General features: G+C 43.9%; 1 protein-coding gene across 2 annotated transcripts in view; it reads right to left on the bottom strand.

The window, feature by feature from the left end:
* Nucleotides 1–2282: 2282 nt before the first annotated feature.
* LOC143680892 (uncharacterized) overlaps nucleotides 2283–22375 on the bottom strand; it is a 63241-nt gene continuing 43148 nt past the window's right edge. For both annotated transcript variants that reach the window (XM_077157459.1, XM_077157458.1), the window contains 3 exons: nucleotides 11000–11104; nucleotides 5061–5125; nucleotides 2283–2872 (listed from right to left, as the gene is read on the bottom strand). In XM_077157459.1, the coding sequence (XP_077013574.1) occupies nucleotides 2610–2872; nucleotides 5061–5125; nucleotides 11000–11104 (433 nt within the window). In that variant the 3' untranslated portion in view covers nucleotides 2283–2609. The remainder of the gene's footprint in view (nucleotides 2873–5060; nucleotides 5126–10999; nucleotides 11105–22375) is intronic.

Genomic DNA, 22375 nt, shown 5'->3' with positions numbered 1-22375 from the left:
ATTGTGATGGGGCAAAAATTATATTTTATATATTAAATTATATTTGAGTATTTCTAGCTATTGCCCTCTCGTCTACCTGGGAAAGTGGTTACTCGTCTTGACCAGGCAGCTTCTTCCCCTCCAGAGAAGATCTTGCCTCACCAGACTGTATGTTTTAGGCTTTTGAGTTGCAGAATCAGGAGGAACAGGGAGAGAAGGAGAAGGGCTGTGTAGCTAGGGCTGGAAGAGAAATGTGGGAGGTAGGAATTTTGGAAAGGAGATTGCGGCATCAGATCCGGTATGTAGAGAAATAAAAGGGAGAGGAAAAATAGGATTCTGAAAAATACTGCTCTGACCCCCCCCCTCCTCTTCATAGTGTTTGAAAAAGCCCAGACAACGTGAGTTATTTTGAGATAGTCTTTGGTTGCTGCACCGAGTCCATTGGACAGCACATCACTCTGAGACTGGACCACGTGGGGGTAGCTCTGTAAGCGCTGCACTGGGATTTCATAGCAGAGAGCAGTGGGGTGTGGTGAGTTGTTCTGTGCACTTGAGATAGTTTGGTCAATGGCTACGAAGGAAAGAGGATTGGAAGCCAAGGAGGTTTTCATTGTTTCTAGGCTTGGATGTCAGCATGACTTATGGCCTTGAAAATTTGGGCTGCCCCTGGCCCAGCTGTGTCCAGATGTGTGAGAGGAGCTCAAAGGCCCAGGGCTTTCAGAGGCCTTGTTTACTTGTGGCGTCACTGACCACTCTGGTTGTGGCCCCTGGAGCAGCTCTGGGAGGGGAGTGGCTCAGCAGAAGCTTGACCGTCATTGCAGAGGGAGCTAGGGCTGGAGGGAGAAGCAGGAGTTTTGCTGGGCCTGAAGATGAACTGAGGGCTGAGGCCTGGCTCCCCAAGGAGTAAAAGCAGAGGTAAAAGAACGGAACCAAGAATGAGGTGAGGTGTGCAAAAGCGCACACACACAGCTGAGAAGCTGACTCAGTTTCCTGGAATTTCCCAAAGGATTGTGAGTTCCCCAGGGCAGAGGCTGGATCTTATTCCTGTTTATTCTGCAGACTTAACAGCATCCCTCACAGGTTGTAATTGCCTCATTAATGTTACAGAGAGGGAAGGATGGCAGGAGGGAAGGAGGAAGAAGGTTGGATCTGCGACTTCTCAAAATTAATTGGCTACCTAATTAAGGCATGACATCATTCTGGTTGAAATCTAATTTCTCCTGGAGGCAGAGCTGGTGCAGGAGACCCTGATTTTAGTCCTAAGATTCTAGAATTCTGAAGTTCAAGTTATCGTGCCTGCACTGATCCCGCTATACCTACTCTCCCAGATGAGCTGCTGACAGTGTCAGAAACCCATTTGGAGTTGGGTAGATCAAGATTCAAATCACCACTCCACCCTTAGTAGTCATGGGACCTCCAGCACGTGACTTAAACTCCTTACACAAGCTTTAGTCTCCTGCAAAAAGGATAAGGATGCTTTCTGGGCTGTGATGAGGGTTAAATAAAATGTCTGAAAGCCTCTAACCCAGCCCCTGGCACATGGGGCCCAGGGAATGTTCACTCTCTCCCTTCCCCCTGGTGGATAAACTCAGTCCCTGCTCACTTTCTCCTTGCTGAGCTGAGGATCTCTCTGCTCCCTTTGATCTCTCCAAGCTGCCCTCCCACTCCTTCCTCCCGACTTCTGGCCCAGCTTCCTCCTGGCTTTTTCCAGGCTTGGATCTTGCTCCCTGGTGTTGTCAATTTCCCTCTGCAGCACTTCTCTCTCCAGCTCCAGCTTAGCCTCCTTGGTAGGAAGTTGGCAGTGTCCCTCCAGGAGCCTTATACCCTGGGAGGTGAGGGGCAAGCAAAAAAGCACAAGGATGCACCATAAGGGGTAGAAATAACCACCAAGTCACTTTTTCCCCTTATGTGGGGGGACAAAATAAAAATATAAATAACTGACGCTCCCCCATTCCATTCTAGGGCACTGACTCAGCCCCGGAAGATCCCGCCCTCCCCTTCCAGCCTCTGCCTCGTTCCCACTCCCCCATGCTCAGGGGCTTCTGCTCTGCGTCCCTTCTCACTCTGTCCTGCAGGCCTCTTCCTAGAGCAGACAGTGATCTCTGGCGACAGTGAGCTGCAGATGGGGTAGAAGCCTTGGCCTCTGTTGGGGTGATTACTCCCGCCCCTCCACCCCCTGGAGGAAGGAAAATTACACAGGACACACCAGCCCCAATCTGGACATTCTGACTAGTCTCAGATAAGCCAGCTCTGCCTTTAAGATTGCTTTGGGATGTGTCCACCAGAAGAGGGTGGGTCTTTGCCTGATTGGGGAAGGAGAACAGGGTGGAGGAGGCTAACACAGGGCCAGGGCTAGGGCAGGGGTCAGCCTGTCCTGGTGATTAGTGTGCTGAGCTGTCAGGCAAAAACCCAAAGACCACAGGCCTCAGGCCACACACTGGAGGAAGGGCCCTATCGCAGGCTCCTTGGACCGGGCACAAGGTTCGGTCCCCGTGCCAGGGAGGGAACAACATGCCATGGGGTTGAAGGCTTTTGAGCCCTCTCCATTGATGGGACACAGCCACCAGCAGGGTGATCAGGGCCTACTTTTATCCGCCGTGGGGCACCAGTGCACTGCTAGGAAGGAAGGCTCAGGAGGAGGCGCCAGCATGGCTCTGTCCAGGGTGAGCAGTGAGTGGCTTGGGGAGGAGCTGTGCCAAGACGCCCTGGCAAGCCCCTGTCGCATTCCAGAACACAGAGGACTTTGAACCCCTGGCTTGGCCCAAGGCATCAGGGGCTGGCATCCTGCCCGGAAGTTTCCTCCTCCTCCGAATCCCTCCTTTCTCTGTTCCCTTTCTGCATCCTGGGGCCAAAGGTTCAGCTGGAGCTTTCATCTCTCGTCTCTGCAGAAGGACTGGGGAGAATAGGGAAAGGGGTGGGTGTAAGCCAGGACTTTCCACCTTGCTTGATTTTGCTTGAAAGCCAGCCATCTCTAAAATGTGCACCGGGCATTCCCAAGTGCCTAGCACTGTGCCAGCCTGCCCCAGAATGCAGAAATGAGGAAGACCTGGTGTCTGCCTGAGGAGCTGTCCATCTAAGGGGAGAGAGGAGATTGTATTTATGCAAAGGTCCTTGATAGCCCCATTTGCTCCCTGATGGGTTCAGAGGAGGAGAGATTACTGAGGGTTCTAAACCACAGTACCCCATGGGCTGCATGAGGGTGAGACTATATCTGCTTGTTTGCTGCTGTACCCCAGTGCCTAGCACAGTCCTGGCCCATTGGAGGAGCTCAGTACACATTTATTGAATGAATAAATAGGATGAGGTGACCCAAGAAGGCTTCCTGGAGGAAAGGGAATCTGAACAGGGGCTTGAGTTGGGCAGTATTTATCCAGACTAAGAAGAGAGAGAGCAGGTTCAACTATTTATTCGCAAACCCTGGAACACGTCTTTTGCTTTCTCTCCTCTGGGTCTTTAAACATTTCTACCCCCTCTGCCTGGAGAGGCCCTCCTTCTCCATCTCTCCTTTCTGCCTCTGCTGCTCCTGACGTCAGGGACGTCTTCCTTCAAGACTCTTTCCTGCTGCAGTCTGGGTTAGTCCTAAGTGCAACCACACAGCTCTCTGCTTGCCCCCATGCTACACTTATTACCGAGAATTGCATTCCTTGTCTGATTCCCCACTAGGTTGGCTGTGCTCGAGTCACCAGATTCCCCTAGAGACTGCCAGCCACCTGTCAGAGAAGATTGACTACGACTCCAGCAATGGGGCGCCAGTGTCAGAGGCAGCCAGTATCAAAAGGGGCCAAAGCACAGCCGTCAAAACAAAGGTCACACGGTCTCAAACCATCTCAACCTCGGCTTGCTTAAATCTTCATTCTCAGCTCTGAGTGGAAGAGGTTGGGTCGAAGTGGAAGTGGCTTACAAAGCTTTTCCATAGCTCGTTAGATTTCTGATCACACTTGGCAAACACCCTTTGTGGGTGTGGATTTCCTGTCATCCTGTAAGATCCTGAAGTTGGGGTCAAGTCTAATTCCCCTTTGTATCATCAATTAAATGCTACACAGGCTTAATAAGTAATTGCTTATGTATTTGGTTAATCAGTTATTAATTGATCAGACTCAGAGAAGGTGTCATTGTAATTTCCGGCCTCTGCCTTCAATCTCGAATGAGTTGAAGGAAGGTGTACCTACCCCTAGAGTGTGCACCCAGAGTGTTACTTAATACCAGAAGTAGGAAGTAAGAAAGCTACTGCACTAAAAGGGTAGCAGGTTCCCAGATAAATATTATATATTTAGAGAAAGGAAATTTTTAGACAGCACCTAGGCCAAGCCTCATTTTAAAAGATGGGAAGCGGGGCGGGCCGCGGTGGCTCAGCGGGCAAAGTGCTTGCCTGCTATGCCGGAGGACCTCGGTTCGATTCCCGGCCCCAGCCCATGTAACAAAAACGGAGAAACAGAATACAATAAAACAAGAAAATGTTTAAAGATGTTTCCCTTTCTTCCTTCCTTCCTTCCTTCTCTCTGTCTTTCCTTTAAAAAAAAAAAAAGATGGGAAGCGAGGACTATAATGTGGATGTCATTTTCACAAGACATCACTTGCCTGTTAGATCCTGATGTTAGACAGCAATCCTTGGGGCTCAATGTTCTCTCCATTACACAGTCTTCCTCTGCTACCAAGAAGCCCTCCCCTACTGTCTTTCCCCAAGAAATAGCCTGGTGGAAACATCATGGGCATTTGTGCCTGACTCAATTTCCATTTAGCCTTGTGCAACTCTCAAATTACTCACTTGTACAGAGAGATAATGGCACCTGCATGAGGGATGGTGTGTGAATTATAAGTGAGATCATGTCTGCCGGATGTCTTGCACTGTGCCCCATCAGTTCGCCCTCAACAAATGTCACTCCTTCCCCCTTGTTCAGTTCTTCCTGGGAATTGTTCTGGCTTCTAGTTCTTTCTCTGGTTTGTAGACAGTCATACCACCTCCTTAGAAGGGTCTCTGAGAGGTTCTTTGGTCCACTTCTCTGCACTGATCCCTCCCTCCCTCCTCTCCAAATCTTACCTTAGAGCCTCCAAGGTAACTCATGCCAAAGGAAAAAAGTTACCTAGGCCTTCCTTCTTCCTCAAGTCAAATCCAATCCTCATTGCAATGCAGGATGAAGCCATTTTCCTATTTCACAAAGAGATATAAATAGCTTCTTCTTTTCCTTTTTCATTCTCTTTCCTTTCTCTTGTTTATTATAATAGCATATCCTAATTTATTCCACCTTTCTCCTTCTCTGCTCTTCTCTCCATCCTCTGCCTTTTTCTTCTGTCTTTAGCTGCGCTGTAACATGATGTCTCTCCTGTACTGCCCACCCCACTCCACTTGCCCCCATGCAGATGTCTCAGCCCAGCCTGGTGTCTGCCTCTGGCGAGCCCTTATCTCTCCTCACCATGCAAAGTTATCAGCTCCTGCAGGAGTCCTGGGCAAGCTGAAAACCAAATAACTGGAGTGAGTCTTCAGATTAAATTCCTCCTGGTTGGCTGACCTCACTGCCTGCTCTGGGGAGAAGTGGGATCGGAGGAGAAGTTTCCAAGCCCCTCTGATAACTGCCAAAGAGACCCTTAGGGCCTCCAGCTCCTGCAACTGACTGTCCTTGCTCCAGACTCCCCACCCTGGGCACTGCACTGACCTCTCTGCCACAATCACAGGGCCTGCAAGGCAGTCTGCCTGCAAAACAAACCCAGTGCCGAGCCACCTCCGGATGATCTAAAGAATTTTGATTTAATCTAAAGACTTCCAACACAGTTCAAGCCTCATAAATCAGGAGGGGATTTTTTTTTTCTTTAAGAGCAGCCTATCCTTTCTGCGTGTTAGCTGGCTTCCTGTGCCTTTCCTCCTCACTCTCCCCTCTCTCTTCTAAGAGTTGGGGAAGGATTCAGAGCTAGGACAGGAGGAGAGGGCAGGGATGGAGAGAGGGCCAGCAGGGTGGAAAGGGAAGTCATAAGTTTCTTTAGTGTGAAGCATCTCCCTGACTCGCTGTGTCTCTTGACCTTCAGTCTGACTAGGCTTCATTGATATTCCAGTCCTGGCCAGCTGGGGGAAAGCGACCAGACCTTGTGTTCAGGCAGCATGTTCAAACTTATTTAAAGCACTTGCACTTCCATTCATTCATTTTTATCCCCTAGCAGCCCTGGACAGGGCTCAAGACAAGAGCTCAGCTTCAGAGGCCCCAGAGGTCAATCCCCTCCTGCTTGAACCCCTCCCAGTGCACCGGCTGACCAGGGGCTTATGCCTGGGGAGTCTGCCCCTGGCCTCTGAAACAGCTTTGTTGGAGAGTGGCATCTGCTGTTGCTCCAGAGAGAGGGTTTTCTGAAGCTTACCCATGCTGGCAGCACACTGCGGTGCGGGAGAGCTTGGACTCTGGTTTGCCTCCTGTTGGCTTTGGGTCCTTGGGCAAGTTATTTAGCCTCTCTGTGACAATGGTATCTACTTCATAGGGCTGTTATGAAGACTAATTGAGTCAATATTTATTAAAGAACTTAGATCAGTACTTGGCACTTAGTAAGTGTTGTGTTAGTCTTTGTTAAATAAACTAGTCTCAGTTGTGAAAAACAGGGTCACTCAGGTCATGGCCTTGCTCTCAAGTGTGGACAGCTCTCCTGGACCCCTGAACTCAGTCCCTTCACTTGCTCAATGAACATGCATCGAGCAGTTACCATGTACTTTGTGTTAGGCTCTGTGTTTGCTGTGTGAACAGAGCCAAATGATCCCCGAATTCATGAAATTTACAGTAAATGCACAAATAAATACACAATTTCAAATTGTGCCATGAAGTCACATTTGTGTGAGGAATCAAAGAACAGGATACTCTGTGAGAGCACAACAGAGCAAACCTACCTGAGGACTAGTGGAGGCCTGTATGAGCAAATGGCATTCATGCCCAGACCTGAAGGATGAGAAGTAGCAGCCAAGGCAGTTGGGGGCTGGGGAATAACTTTGCAGGTGAAAGGAACAGCATATGTGAAGGCCTTGAGGCAAGAAGGACGGTTGCACACAGCAGAAATGGAAGGAAGGTCAACATGGCTAGAGCACAGGGAGTGAGGGGACTTTGAGAGCAGAGGCTGGAGGGTTAATGTTCTGGTTTGCTAAAGCTGCCGAAATGCAATGGACTAGAAATGGGCTGGCTTTTACAAAGAGGGTTTATTAGCTTACAATTTTAGAGTTCTAAGGCCATGAAAATGTCCCGATTAAGGTACCAAGAGAAAGACAACTTCTCTGAAGAAAGACTGCTGAGATCTGGGGTTCCTCTATCAGATACCAAGGCACATGGTTGGCATCTACAGATCTTTCAGCTTCTGGTTCTAGTGGCTCCTCTCTGAGCCTCTGTGGGTCCTCCCTTAGCACCTCCAGGGTCTTTCTCTCAAGCTTTCTGGGTGTTAATCTCTGTCTGCTCTTCTCCAAACTACTCTGCCTTTTCTTCCTCTCATAAAGGACTCCAGTAAAGGATTAAGACCCACCTTGAATTGGGTGGGTCACATATCAATTGAAACAACCTAATCAAAAGGTCCCACCTACGGTAGGTCTACACCCCAAAAAATGGATTTAAAAACATGGCCTTTTCTGGGGTACATACAACTTCAACCCAGCACAGTTAAGTAGAGCCAGATTTAGGATTTGGTATCTTATTCCAAGTAGACTGTGAAATATGGAAGGGTTTTAAGCAATAAAGTGGCATGGCCCCATTTTGGTTTTATGAACCACTCTGACCATTGTATGGAAAGTGGTTTGGTGGTGGATGAGTGAACAAAAGGAGTAGTTAGAAGACAGCAGGGATTGCACTGAGAGTTGAAGGCACCTTGGATTGGAGAAATGGCTGTGGAGACGGAGAGAAATGGGTCGAGTTGACATGTGTTTTGGAGTAGAAGGCCGGCTTAGAATTGGAATGTGGAATAAAGTTTTCAGAGTTTTAGGGGATGACAAGCACGGTGTGATTCAAGGAGCTAGTGAGGAGTGGATGTGGGGGGATGGATTGGAGGTGTCAAGGATGGATGGTATCAATATCTCAATGGACGGTGGGTATCAAGAATTATTTACCACATTGTTGGCTGGAACACCTTGGTATATGAAGATGGAGACTGCAAGGGAAAAGAGTGTTTCCTTCCTTCAACCTTCCTAAGCATCTCCTTTTGAACTTACTCTATTTTCCTAAGATGAAGAGTTATAGTCTACTAAGTTTGAGCTTAGAAGAAAATAGAGGACTCCAAAAGTGGGTTCCCTTAGCACAGAGTGGAGAATGACTATTTCCTCTCTTGTTCAAAATGTCTGAAATGTCATGCTTCCATCCCAGAGCATTCAATATCTTGGTCCATATTAATCTTGGCTCCATCACTTACTAGCTGTGAGATCTTGTTAAATTACTTAAAAAAAAATCTCTGGGCCTCAGTTTCCTCTTCTGCTAAATGGAGATAATAGGGTGGTACTTACCCTAAACCATTATTTGAAGGATAATAAGAGATTGTACCACGCACACTGTAACCATTATCTTTCATACAACCCAATGGCAAATGCTCATTTTTCAACAGCTCCTTGAATCACACTAGTTCACCATCTCCTGAAACCCTATAAGCTCTCCTACATAGTCATATCGAAGCCTTGCCTCCACCCTTCTGTGCTCATGCAGTTGGAGTTTTAAACCTCAGTTCATGGCCTGACATTTATCCCTGTTAAATCTCATTTTGTTAGGTGCAGCCTGTGGCGCCAGCCTGTCAGCTTTTTTTTTTTTTTTTTTAAATTTTGATGAGGGAAAGGTTGCATGATGCATGCTAAATTCATTTTAATGCTACAGAAGCATCTATGCACGTTGCTTTTGCCATCCTCTTGCCTCCTGTTGAGCAGCCCCTAGACTTGGGAAAAGAAGGCAGGAGGCAGAGTTGGAGCTGACCTGGAGCTGGAGGTATAGCCAAATGTTGTGTTGGCCCAAGCTGATCCAGCTTTAATTGTCCTGGTTCCCTCCTCCCAAAGAAAGCACTGGCTTTGAGTTCTGAGATGTAGGGCCAGAGGGACCTATTCAAGGTCACTTAGTGTCACTGGTTGGTCTGTAACAAGCTTCGGGCATGGACCACTGCTTAGCCCTCTGTCCATGAGGCCTCACCACTTTATGAGCTTACCTATTTCCACACCACTCTATCGTATCCCTCAGTGTCAGATTAGAGAAGAGTTCACTGACCTCAGTGTCAGATTAGAGAAGAGCTTGCACTGTGGGCCTGAGGGCAAGAGATTACTAGGTCTGGGTGACCCTTTTCCTTCCCAATCCTGCTGCATGGGTGCATTCAGGTGCCTCTCAGAGTTTACCCTCACCCCCACCCCCACACTGGTTCTGTGCTGGACAGAACACCCCCTTCTGTATTATTCAGTGGAATTGTTCTCTACCCCACCCACTGCAGCTCCCCTTGGAAGCTTTCTGCTGGTCCCCCTGCCACTTCATGCTTGACTGCATGCATTAGTGAGCCTTCTTTCTGTGTGTGTGTCGGAGGGGGTAGAAGTGGGGGGGACTCTCTCTTTCCTAGCTTCCTGAGGGCAGGCGGGCCCCCCATCAGGTTGAGAGCTCTCTGAAGCAGGGGCTATATAACCTGTGAGTTCTCTCCTTCTCCTCCTGCTCTCCAAGCGCCCACTGGGCTCTGTCCTTGGAGGGAGATGAACTTGAAGGTGACCCTGGTCTTTTGCAAAGGCCTGCTAGGAAAGCCAAACCTATCAGCCCTGTGAAGCAATAGCCCATTGATTCCACCATCCCCTCAGACTCCAGGAGAGCGGGGAGTGGAGGGACACGCTCGATGCCAGGTATGTGTGGCTTCCTGCAGGGCCAGGCACAACAACGCACCTTTGGTACGACCGGATGACTTAACCAGATTCTCTGAACTGATGGTCTTGTTGCTGCAGTGCCCAGCCCAGCTGCCTTCTCCCATTAATGAATCCTTGTTCACTATATATGCTTGTGGTATTTTTCCAGGTGGTAGTTTCTAGGGAGAGTTGAATTCCCCTAACAAGTCAGCTTGCAAATAACTAGGAGGGCAGGGAGAGAGGGGACGGTAGCTCTCATCAGCTCCTAGCACTGGTGACTCACAACTCAGCCCTCCCTGGGGCAACTCACCCAGGCCACAGAACAGGGCAAAAAATCTAGGAAAGTCCTCTCTTTCCCTAATTTTCCATTTTTCAAACCAACCTTGGTTAATTTTCCCTGCCTACGTGTAAGACTGGCCTGGAAAGAGCTGAGGGGAACAGAGGAAAAAGAAGAAAAATATAAATCCTTTATATGTATTTATTTATTAAACCCTTTATATTTGTCAGAATCTCTGGGATTTTTTTCTAAAAGGATGAACACTAAAACTCAGTTGAGAATTGCCAACCTGAAATGATGTTCAAGTAAAACTACATGAGAATTTTATTCACTCTGCATTGGAACCAAAATTTTTTTAGAATTAAATGCCTTATTTTTAGGCAAGAAACAAATTTAGAGAGGTGAGATGAATTTCCCAGGGTCATGTTGGTAGCAGAACTAGGACAGAAACTTAGAGCTACATTTATTATTTATTTAAAGTTAATTTTTTTAAAAAAGTGTGACTGGGAACCAACTATTTAGATCTGATTCACCTGTGTGGCTTGTTAACATGCAGAGTCCTCGACTCCTCTTGGACCCAAGGAATCAGCATCTTTGGGTATGGGCTTCGGTAATCTGTACTTCTTTTCTTTTCTGTTTTATTTTAAATGCAATTTTATTGAGATAAATATTCATATACCATATAATTGTCCAAATTGTACAATCAATGGTTCACAAGAAATCTGTTTTTTTAACAAGCTCACCAAGTGATTCATACATGTACTGAGCCTGAGAACCACCTAAGTTTAAGTAGGTTTTCTGAAGGCAGATGACCAGATTTCCAGTCAAGAAGCCAGGGGTCTATAACATAGGTATGGCAAAGAAGGCTGCATTCCTTTGCCAACTGGGTATAGACGTCCCCTTTGGAACCTCTAGGAAGAGTCAATTAAAGGGCTATCACATACCCGAGGGCTGGATTCATCATCCGCCAGTCTCTTTGCACAGCCTCTCTGCCTCCATCTCGGTGCTGGTCATTGCAGCTTGGAAGACCTCGACGCTGAGAAGGAGAGCTGTTGGGGAGAAGAACAGTAATAATCAGATCTTGGGCAAGAGGTTGGCTCAAGTGTTTCTTCAGAAGCAACAATGAAGGACTGTAGAGTATTTAGGGGACCTGCTTTGGCTGAGAATATCCATGGTCCAGCATAGCCGCTTTGCCCCTTTTCTGTCATTGCCAGGCTCTCAGGGGATTTGTCATCATTTGCCTTTCTCAGAACTTCCATCACTGTCTCCTGTTGCAGCTAAACTTGACTTTTTCAGCTGTTGCTCATTCTCTGCTGCTGGTTCCCTCATCACCTGGCCCACTGCCCTGCAGAGACCATGTCTAGGCAGGAAGGCAATTCCAGAAACCCCAACAGCGCAAGCTGCCCCTGTCTATTCCTCTCAGTAGTTGCACCCTATTCACACCCTAAGCTCCTACTGAACTTGATTCCTCAATGCACCTAGCACATTCCCAGCCTGAACCTTTGTTCTTGCTGCTTCCTCTGCTAGGAAGACCTTCTCCGTTTCAACTAAGCACAATGTACTCATTCTTTTTTTTCTTGTGAAAAATAAAATACGTTAGAAGAGCAATAAATTTTAAAGCACACTGCAACATTTGGATGTAGAACAGATTTCAGAGTTTGGTATGAGTTACAGTTCCAGTTTTAGGTTTTTCCTTCTAGCTGCTCCAAGACATGAGACTAAAAGAAATATATAGAGAAAAGAAATATAATAGAATCAACAGTCATAAATTCACTTATTAAATCCTATCTTCTCTGTTATAACTCTACTTTCTCCTTTGATCTTTCCCTCAATCTTTAGGGGTATTTGAGCTCTGCCCATTCTAACTTTTTCATGTAGGAAAGGGCTGTCAATAATATGGGATAAGGGGATGGAACTAACCGATATTCTGGGAATGCTGGCCCCTCTGGGTTTTAGGCTTTATCTGGCCTAGGAACCCATCTGGAGGTTATAGACTTCTGGAAAGTAATCATAGTGTATAGAACCTTTGCAGAATCTCAGATAAAGCCCTAGGTTTTCTTTAGGGTTGGCAGGAATTGTTTTGATTGTTTTTTGTTTGTCTTTGTATGCTGTGTGGTGGGGTCACATTTCATTATTTGTCCATGTGAGTATCCTGTTATTGTAGCACCATTTGTTGAATTTTTTGTTTGTTTTGTTTTGTTTGTTTGTTTTTTGGGAAATGTGTGGACTGAGAATCAAACCCGGGTCTCCCACATGGCAGGTGAGAATTCTACCACTGAACCACCCTGGCACTCTCCTTAATTGGGGTTTGACAAACCATGATAAATAGCAGCATTTAGCTGAGGCTTGCATGAAAGTAGCCTCTGGAATCTGTTTGAACTCTCTCAGCCACTGGTACCTTTTTTGTTACAATTCTTTTCCCCCTTTTGGTCAGGAAGGCATTGCCAATCCCATGGTGCCAGGGCCAGGGTCATCCCCGGGAGTCATATCCCATGTTGCCTAGGAGACTTTCACTCCTAGATGCCATGTCCCATGTAGGGAGGACAATGTACTTATTCTTTAAGGATCTGCAGACATGGCTAGTTGACTACCCATTATCTTCTCCCTCCTTCCTCGTTTACAGTTCATTGATTTTTTTATGGCGAGATTTTTTTATCCATGTGCCCTCCTAAAAATACTGATTTTTTCAGGTCTCTTGTGGCTAGGAGTGATGGTGTGGCACAGCAGCTCTGTACAAAGAGATAGAAACAAAAAAAAAGAAGAAGAAGAAAAGAAAAGGAAAAGACAGAATTGGTTTGTGTCCTTGGCTTTCTTGCTGCCTGGAGAGACTATGTGATGCTGGAGGTGGAGTAACAACATGCAACCAAGAAGATGATGAAGGCCACATGTTAAAATGCTGGCCCAGAAGAGAAAAGGAGTCTGGGTCCTCAACGACATCCTTGAGACCTGAACTACCACCCTCCCCACTTCTTGTTACAAGAGGAAAGCAAACCCCACTTCATTGAAGCCTCAGTAGTTGTGTTTCTGTTACATACAGCAAAAGGTAGTAGTAGTGATGCAAAGGCTTGTGTCAAAAACGATTTCTTCCATTTCTAATCATCCCTACCGGAGAGGATCTTTCCTACCTCTGAGCTCATTTGGCTCTCTGTACCTCTCCCAGGTCTTATCTTTCTCCACTTAACATGCACATTGTATATATTTCTCAGCATCTTTGATGTGATCACTTTGAGGGACAAGGAATGAGTCTTACTGCCCCTGGTAACTCCTGTTAGTGGCATCTGGCCTTAGAAGATGTTTGGCAAATATTGTTAAACTGAATTGACTAGCCTTGGCTTCTCTCCACCAGGATCAACCAGGGTTTGTTTTGGTTGATTGTTTTGTGGTGATTCCACCTTGGTCCTCTCCACCAACTGCCCATTCTCCCTGAGTGTGTCCCTTATCCTCTGTCCAGGCCTAGACTCCTCCAGGGAAGTGAGGCTCCTGGGAGAGCTGTCCTGTCACCCTCTTCCAAGCAGGAGGGAGCAGATGGAGCCAGGCCTCCTGAGGGTCTTTCCCCACTGCCCTTCCTAACACTGCTGATGAGGGAAAGGATAAATTCAGGAGATTCCTCTGAGTCCCTTTCCCTACTACAGACGTATAGAGCAGTGGCAATCATCTGGTCTGGTCTCCACCATCCTGTAGGAAGACTCTACAGCTTTTAGAGCAGGCAGAGAAGACTCAGTGCATCTCTTCAGCTAAGATGGGGCAAGTATCAGACTGTTTGAGGGACCCGAGGGTGACTTGTTGAGACTGCTTCTGATACTTGATGGCAGGCTGCCTGGTGTCATATGGGTGCAAGCCAGATGCTGGTCCAGGACTCAGGTATGGTATTGCCTTCACTGCAGGACAAAGGGCTACCAAGTTCTACTTAATTGTCTTCCCCACCAATCTATGAGCTGCTTCAAGACAGGGCATGTCTTATTCATATTTGCTTCCCAGCACCTATCAGAGTGCTGGGTACACAAAAGATTTGTAGAAGGAGGGAAGGGAGGAGGTAAAGAAGGAAGGAAGACCATAAAGCTTTTGGGCAAATGAGAAATTGCTAACCAGCATGCAAGCCCCACCCTTCAAGTTCTAGCCCAACCCTCCTTTGCCAGACAGGCCTTAGAATATTGCCCTGTTCTCCTTTCGTCCTTCAGGCCCTGACTCAGATATGACCTCCTCTCACCTCTTTCTGATCTTTCACACATTTAAGCAGAATTGATCATTATATGCTCCACCAGCATATTGAATGCTCGGTTACAGCATTGAATAAACTGGACTGAGAGCCTTTGCCCTTCTGTCTTTCACCACTAGATGGGGATACTTAGGGGGATCAGTGCTTGTTCCTCTGACTGAGTGCAAGGGCCTCAGGGTCTCTCAGGTGAGAAGACAGAATCAGGGTAGTTGAGACGAAGGCTGAAGTGAGGCAGCACCTACAGGAATGAAGAGGGAGGTGCGGTGGTAGGTAGATGAAGAATGCCTTTGAGGAGGGCTGGCAGGCACGCAGGACAAACAAGTCCTCAGACCAACAGGAATGTGCCTTCTGGGCAGGTTGTTTTCATAAGGGAAATGAGGCAGCTCTGGGCATGGGAGTCAGAATGGAGCCTGGAAGCAGGGTAGAAAGGGTCTCTCCATGGGCCCCACGGTGTCTCAGAGCTCCAGCTCCATGGAAGATAGAACTGGACCTTAGGGATCTCCTAAGCTTGTGGCCCCAGGGGATTCGTGGATCACTAGGGATCGTCAAAGATGACAATGGGGACCCGATAGACATTTTTCATTTTTCCAATGAACAAATAGAAATTTCATCCTGTGGTAACATTGAACAAGCCAAAGCTGAAAGGTGATTTGTGTTTGCTTTTGGCTAGAGTTATATCAACCCAGTGTTCTTATGGAAAAATGAATTATTATTTGACAAATAATATATGGGTTTTTCTTTTTGATGGTTAAAAAGTTAGGACTCACTGATCTGATCCAAATCCTTCATTCTATAGATGAAAAGACTGAGAACTGGAGAAGTTACACAGCTGGTTAGTGGCAGACCTATAGCAATAACAGATAACAATTATGAACATATATTCACCTAACAACAGAGCCCCCAAATATATGAAGCAAACATCCACAGATATGAAGGGAGAAATAGACAGTTCTACATTAGTAGTAGGAGACTCAATACACCACTTTCACTAATGAATAGAACATTTAGACAAAAGGACAATAAGTAAATAGAGAACTTGAACAATACTATAAAGCAATTAGACCTAATAAACTTATAGAGACACTTCTCCCAACAACAGCAGAATACCCATTCTTTTCAATTGCACATGGATCATTCTCCAGAACAGATCATAGGTTAGGTCCCAAAACAAGTCTCATTAAATGTTTAAAAGATTGAAATTACACAAAGCATCTTCTCAAACCACAATGGCATGAAGCTAGAAAGCAATAAGAGAGAGAGAATTGGCAAATTTACAAATATGTGGAAATTAAACAATACCCCCTTAAACAACCAGTGGATCAAAGAAGAAAACACAAGGGAAAGTAGAAAATTCATTGAGACAAACGAAAATGAAAACACAATATACCAAAACTTCTGGGATGCAGCAAAGGCAGTGCTCAGAGGGAAATTTATAGTGGTAAATGCTTACATTAAAAAGGAAGTAAAAGAGCAGCACAGGAACAAAATGGTGAAATAAGAAGTTCTACAAATTGCTCCCTCCACTAGAAAGATGAAAAAGAATAAAGAGGCTATAAAAAGAGACTGAAATTAACTAGGTGGTAACTTGGAACCAGAAAGGACATTTAGAACAACTATTTGAGTGCCAGAGGAAGTGAGAGGCTACTGAGAGTTCAGCTTTTGTAAGTCAAAACATGAATCAGTGGCCAACCCAATTATTCAGCTTCATGGCAGCAGCTGTGGAAATGGCTGTGGCTGCAGCAATGAGGTCTGGATTCTAGGTGTGGCTGGCTGGGCCCAGGGCTCTCAGAGGAAATCACCTTCTCTAAAAGTTGGGGTTGAGGATCAAGGTTGGTCTGGGGTATTCCTGAGGGACCAGCACAGCAACTGACATCAGTTTTGGCCCTCTGGGCAACAATGCTTCCAGCCTCCCCTCAGCATCCTCCTGGACATAAAGAGCTAATTTTTTTTGTTTGTTTTTTTAATCCTTCTATGTGTGGGCATTTCCTGGCCTGGCAGGTCCAGCATAGACTCTGATCTTGTTTTTAGCCCTCTCTGCAGCAGTGGTTTCTGGCCTCACACCAGCATCTACCAAGACTTAAAGACCCAGTGTGCTTTTTCATTGATCAGGTTTCTTCTTTCTCTTTCTTCTTTTGTTTAGTCTGGCAGATCTCTGAGGGCCCAGCACAAATGCTAGCCTCAGTTCCTCTCGGAAGCAGTATCTACTGGTCTTACACCAGCATCCACAGGGATGTAGAGAGCAGGCTGTCTATTCTTCTTCTTATTATTATTATTATTATTTTGTTGCTTAGGTTTTTCTTTGTCTGTTTTATATTTTGGGGTCAGGTATTTCCTGAGGTCTGAGTAGGGATGCATTCATTCCCCAGGTTTTGGTCTTGAAAGCAGTAGCTCCTGGCTTCCCACTGGCACATAACAAGAGGGAGTGTACGTCAGTTTTTTCTTGGTCTTTTTGTTTGTGTGTGTGTGAATGTTTTGTCTGTTTGTTAGTATTTTCTTTCTTTTTTTCTTCCCCTCTTCAGTTCTTAGCCTGACAGACTGAAGAATGAAAGAACTAGATTCCCAGAGTGACCACAACATAATACTCAGAATGTTCAGTACTCAACAAAAAATTTTAAAACATACAAGGAGAAAGAAAAGTATGGCCCAGTCAAAGGAAAAAAAAAATCTGATGGAAAATATTCTGGAAGAAGTGCAGTCTCTGGAATTACTAATTAAAGATCTTAAAACAACTCTCATAAATAGGATCAGTGAACTAAAGGAAAACATGGATAAATAAGTAAAGGAAATTTGGAAAACAATATATAGACAAAATTAAAATTTCAGTAATGAGATAGAAATTATAAAAAAGAACAAAATGAAAATTCTGGAACTCAAAGGTACAATAATGCAAGTGAAAAATCCAATAGAGGGGTTCAAGAGCAGATTGGAGGAGGCTGAGGAAAGAATCAGCGAACTTGAAGACAAATCAAATTAAATTGTTCAGGTTGAGGGGCAGAAAGAAAGAAGAATGGAAAAAAAAAACGGAACAGAGCCTGAGGCAACAGTGGGACAATACCAAGCATATCAATATACACATCACAGGACCCAGAGGGAGAAGAGAGAGATGAAGGGCCAGAAAAAAGTTGTAAAGAAATAATGCCTTCACATGTGAAGAAATAATAGCTTCACAAACATTCAAGAAACAATTAGTATCAATTGTTTTAAGAAAATTGAAGAGGGGAAGCTACCTAATTAATTCTTTGAAACCAACATCACCCTAATACCAAAGCCAGGAAAGGTACTATAAGAAAGAAAATTTCAGACCACTTTCTTTGGTGAATATAGATGCAAACCTCCTCCACAAAATACATGTAAATTGAATCCAACAGCACATTAAAAAATCATGCACCATGACCAAGTGGGTTTTATCCCAGTTATGCAAGGGTGGTTCAACACAACAAAATCGATCAATGTAATACACCACATCAATGAATTAAAGAGGAAAAAACACATGATCATCTGAACTGATGCAAAAGAAAAGATATTTGACAAAATTCAGCATCCTTTCTTGATGAAAACACTTCAATGGATAGGAATAGAAGGAAACTTCCTCAACATGATAAAGGGAATATATGAGAAAAAATCAGTTAACATCACACTCAATGGGAAAAGACTGAAAGCTTTCCCTCTAAGATCAGGAACAATATAAGGATGGCCATTGTCACCACTGTTGTTCAACATTGTGCTAAAAGTTTTAGCTAAAGCAATTAGGCAAGAAAATGAACTAAAAGACATCCAAATTGGAAAGGAAGAAAGAAAGCTCACTGTTTTCAGATGACATGATCCTGGATGTATAAAATCCTGAAAAATCTACAGTGAAGCTACTAGAGCTAATAAACAAGTGCAGCAAAGTGGCAGGATACAAGATCAACACGCAAAAAATCAGTAGTGTTTCTATACATGAGCAATGAACAACCTGAGAAGGAAATCAAGAAAAAAATTTCCATTTACAATAGCAACCCAAAGAATTACATATATAGGTATAAATTTAACCAAGGACATAAAAGACCTATATGGAGAAAACTACAAAACTTTGCTAAAAGAAATCAAAGAAGCCCTAAATAAATGAAAGGATATACCATATTCATGGATTGGAAGACTAAATATAGTTAAGATGTCAATTCTGCCCAAATTGTTTTATAAATTCAATACAATACCAATTAAAATCCCAACAACTTACTTTATCAAAATAGAAAAACCAATAATTAAATTTATTTGGAAAAGTAGGGCGCCAGAATAGCTAAAAATATCTTGAGAAGGAAAAATGAAGTGGGAGGTCTCAACTACCTAAATTTAAAGCATATCACAAAGCTACATCTGTCAAATAGCATAGTAGGGCAGTGCAACAGTGGCTCAGTGGCAGAATTCTCACCTGTCATGCTGGAGTCCCAAATTTGATTCCCAGTGCCTGCCCATGAAAAAAAAAAAAGAAAGAAAGAAAAACCCAGCATAGTACTGGCATAAAGATAGGTGTACTGACCAGTGGGTTCAAATAGAATGTTCAAAGTGGGCCCTCATGTCTATGGCCAATTTATGTTTGATAAGGCAGTCAAGTCAATTCAACTGGAACAGAGCAGCCTCTTCAACAAATGGTGCTTGGAGAACAGGATATCCATATTCAAAAGAATGAAAGAGGATCCCTATCTCACAGCTTATACAAAAATTAACTCAAAATGGATCAAAGACCTTACTTTAGAGCTAAGACCATAGAACATTTAGAAGAAAATGTAGAGAAATATCTTAAGGATCTTGTGATAGGCTGTGTTTTCCTATACCTTCCATCCAAAGCACAAGCAATGAAAGATGAACTAGATAAGTGGGATCTTTTCAAAACTGAAAACTTTTGTGCATCAAAGGACTGTGTCAGGAAAGTAAAAAGGTAGCCCACACAATGGGAGACAATATTTGGAAACCACATGTCAGATAAGAGTTTAATATCTAGAATATACAAAGAAATTCTACAACTCAACAGCAAACAAACAACACAATTTATCATTGCTAATGAGCAAAAGACAAGGGCAGATACTTTTTCAAAGAGGAAATACAAATGACTCAAAAACATATGAAAAGATGCTCAACATCACTGACTATTAGGGAAATGCAAATCAAAGCCACAATGAAATATCATCTCATACCTACTAGTATGGTCATTATCATAAAAACAGAAAACAACAAGTGCTGGAGAAGGTATAGAGAAAGAGGCACACATTCATTGTTGATGGGAATGTAGAATGGTGCAACCAGTCTGGAAAGCAGTTTGGTGGTTGATCAGGAAGCTAAGTATAGAATTGCCTTATGAGTAAGCAATCCTATTAATAGGTATATGTTCAGAGGAACTGAAGGCAAGGACACAGATATTTGTACACCAACGTTTATAGCAGTATTATTTATGTTTGCTACAAGATGGAATCACCCTAAATGCCTATCAGTGGAAAAGTGGCTAAACAAAGTATGGCATATACACCTGCTGGAATATTGTGCAGCTGTTAAGAGAGAATAAAGTCATGAAACATGTAATAGCATGGATGAACCTTGAGGATGTTATGCTGAGTGAAATTAGCCAGAAACAGAAGGACAAATACTGTATGGTCTTACTGACATGAACTAATATTAATGAGTGAACTTTGAGAGTTAAAGTTGAGAACACAAGTTATCAGGAGATAGAAAGAGGGTAAAGATTAGGCATTTGATGCTGAAGGAGTGCAGAATGTTCAACAGGGCTGATTCTGAAGATCTGGAAACAGATAGCACAATACTATATGATGGTAACACAATGTTGTAAATATACTGAACAAAGAAGCTGAGTGTGAGTATGGTTGAGGAGGGAGGGCTGGAGGCAGGTATGACACCAGAAGAAAAGCTAGAAGATAAAGATTGTGACATTATAATTTAGCAATACCTGGAATGAACAATGATGGTGATGAAATATACAAATATAAGAATGTTTTTGCATGAGGGAGGACAAATGAATGTCAACACTGCAAGTTGTTAAAAATTGGACAGTTTATGGGAAACACACAATCTATGCTTACTAGGGTCTACAATTAATAGTAATACCATAATATGCTTCCATTGATTGTAACAAAGGCAGTAAGCCAAGGCTCAATAAGCAGGGGGTATAAGGGAGGGGTATGGGATTCTTTGTGGAAGAAAAGGAAATGTCCCTACATAGATTGTGGTAGTGAAGACATGACTGTGATTATACCTGGAACCATTGATTTTCTACTTAGGTTGGATGGTATGCTATGTGAATAAAACTGTTTTAAAACAGAGAGATCTAAGTGCTGGAGAAAATGTGGAGAGAGAGAGATGTACCTATTCACTGTTGGTAGGGAAGTAGAGTGGTGCAGCCCTACTTGTGGGTGGTGTGGTGACGCCACAGGAGGCTAGGAGTGGGGTTGGCATATGATCCCACAACTCCATAGTTAGGTGTATACTTGGAGGAACTAAGAGTGGGACATGAATGGACATTGGCACACTGGTGTTTATGGCAGCAGTGTTCACAAATTGCAATGGCTGGAGGTGACCAAAAGATACATCGACTGAAGACTGGAAGAGGGAAATGTGGTATATACAGACAATGGGATTTTGAGCGACTGCAAGAAGGAATGAAGGCATGAGGCATGCAGCTAGGTGAATGAACCTTGAGTAAAATAAGCCAGAAACAAAAAGACAAATATAATGCTTCAGTAATATTTACTAATTATAATGTGCAAACTCTGAGACTTGAGAGTATAGGTTATCAGCTGAAGGCTTATTGTAAAATTTCCTAGATTGTAAGCTCTACAGCAGCAGTAAAATCTATCCCACTTTGCAACTGTTATTTCTAAATTCTGAGATGCTGATCTCTTTGTGCATGACCTGGTCATTCCCTGGAACTTTGGGTGTTTGTGTAACACCTGAGACACAGAGCTAGAGTTCTGAGGCTATGAAAGTCAGCATTACCTTATACAGAAACTATTAAAAACACCGAAAAAGTGATCAGACTTCAATTAGAGATTTGAATGAAGCTGATCTGGATAGGACTGAGGTAAATCAGACTAAAGCGTAGAGGATGGTATCGACTATATTTTAAAACTTCAACTTCCATGTAAGACCAAAGGAAGGGATGTTTATTTGTTGCAAAATTTTTATTTTTCAGTAGTACACTATCTAATTTAACTTGTATGGTCAGTTTGTTCAAACATCATAATTACATAGAACCACGAATAGGGAGTGAGATCTTGTTGATTTGTATAGCTTGGTGTGATACCCTGACACATCCCACAATAAGCTGAGTAGAAGATAAAAATATTTGCAAAGTCCCCTTTAGAGATAGGGGGAAAGGTGGAAATATTCCACCTCAGGAATTCCTGATATTCTCACAAGCATTGTGGACTGCCAATTTGATGGGTCAAGCCTTCAATCTTGGGATTACCCTTATAAAAGTTATTCCTGCAAAGGAGAAGCTAAACCTACTTATGATTATGCCTAAGAGTCACCCCCAGAGAACCCCTGTTGTTGCTCAGACATGGCCTCTCTCTCTAAGCCATTCCACAGGTAAACTCATTGCCCCCCTCCCCCACATGGGCTATAATAGCTAGAAAGAAATACCTGAAACTGTTGGATTGTATTCCAGTAGCCTGATTCTTTTTGTTTGTTAGTTTGTTTTTTTTTGTTTTTATTTTTTGCATGGGCAGGCATCGGGAATCAAACCCGGGTCTCCAGCATGGCCAGTGAGAACCCTGCCTCCTGAGCCACCATGGCCTGCCCAGTAGCCTGATTCTTGAAGATGATTGTATAACTATATACCTTTTATAGTGTGACTATGTGATTGTAGAAACCTTGTGGCTGACACTCACTTTATCTAGTGTATATACAGATGAGTGAAAAAGTAAGAACAAAAAATAAACAAATGATGGCAGGTAAGGGGTTCAGATGTTTTGGTGCTTTTTTTCATTTTTATTTATTTTTATAATTTTATGTATTTTTTGAGTAATGAAAATGTTCAAAAATTGATTGTGGTGCTGAATGCACAACTATTTGATGAACCACTGATTGTACACTCTGGATGAATATAAGGTAT

The sequence above is a fragment of the Tamandua tetradactyla genome, chromosome 4, assembly GCF_023851605.1.
Source record: "Tamandua tetradactyla isolate mTamTet1 chromosome 4, mTamTet1.pri, whole genome shotgun sequence".
Lineage (NCBI taxonomy): Eukaryota > Metazoa > Chordata > Mammalia > Pilosa > Myrmecophagidae > Tamandua > Tamandua tetradactyla.
The sequence above is the reverse complement of the archived record's forward strand: the minus strand, read 5'-3'. Positions and strand labels throughout refer to the sequence as shown.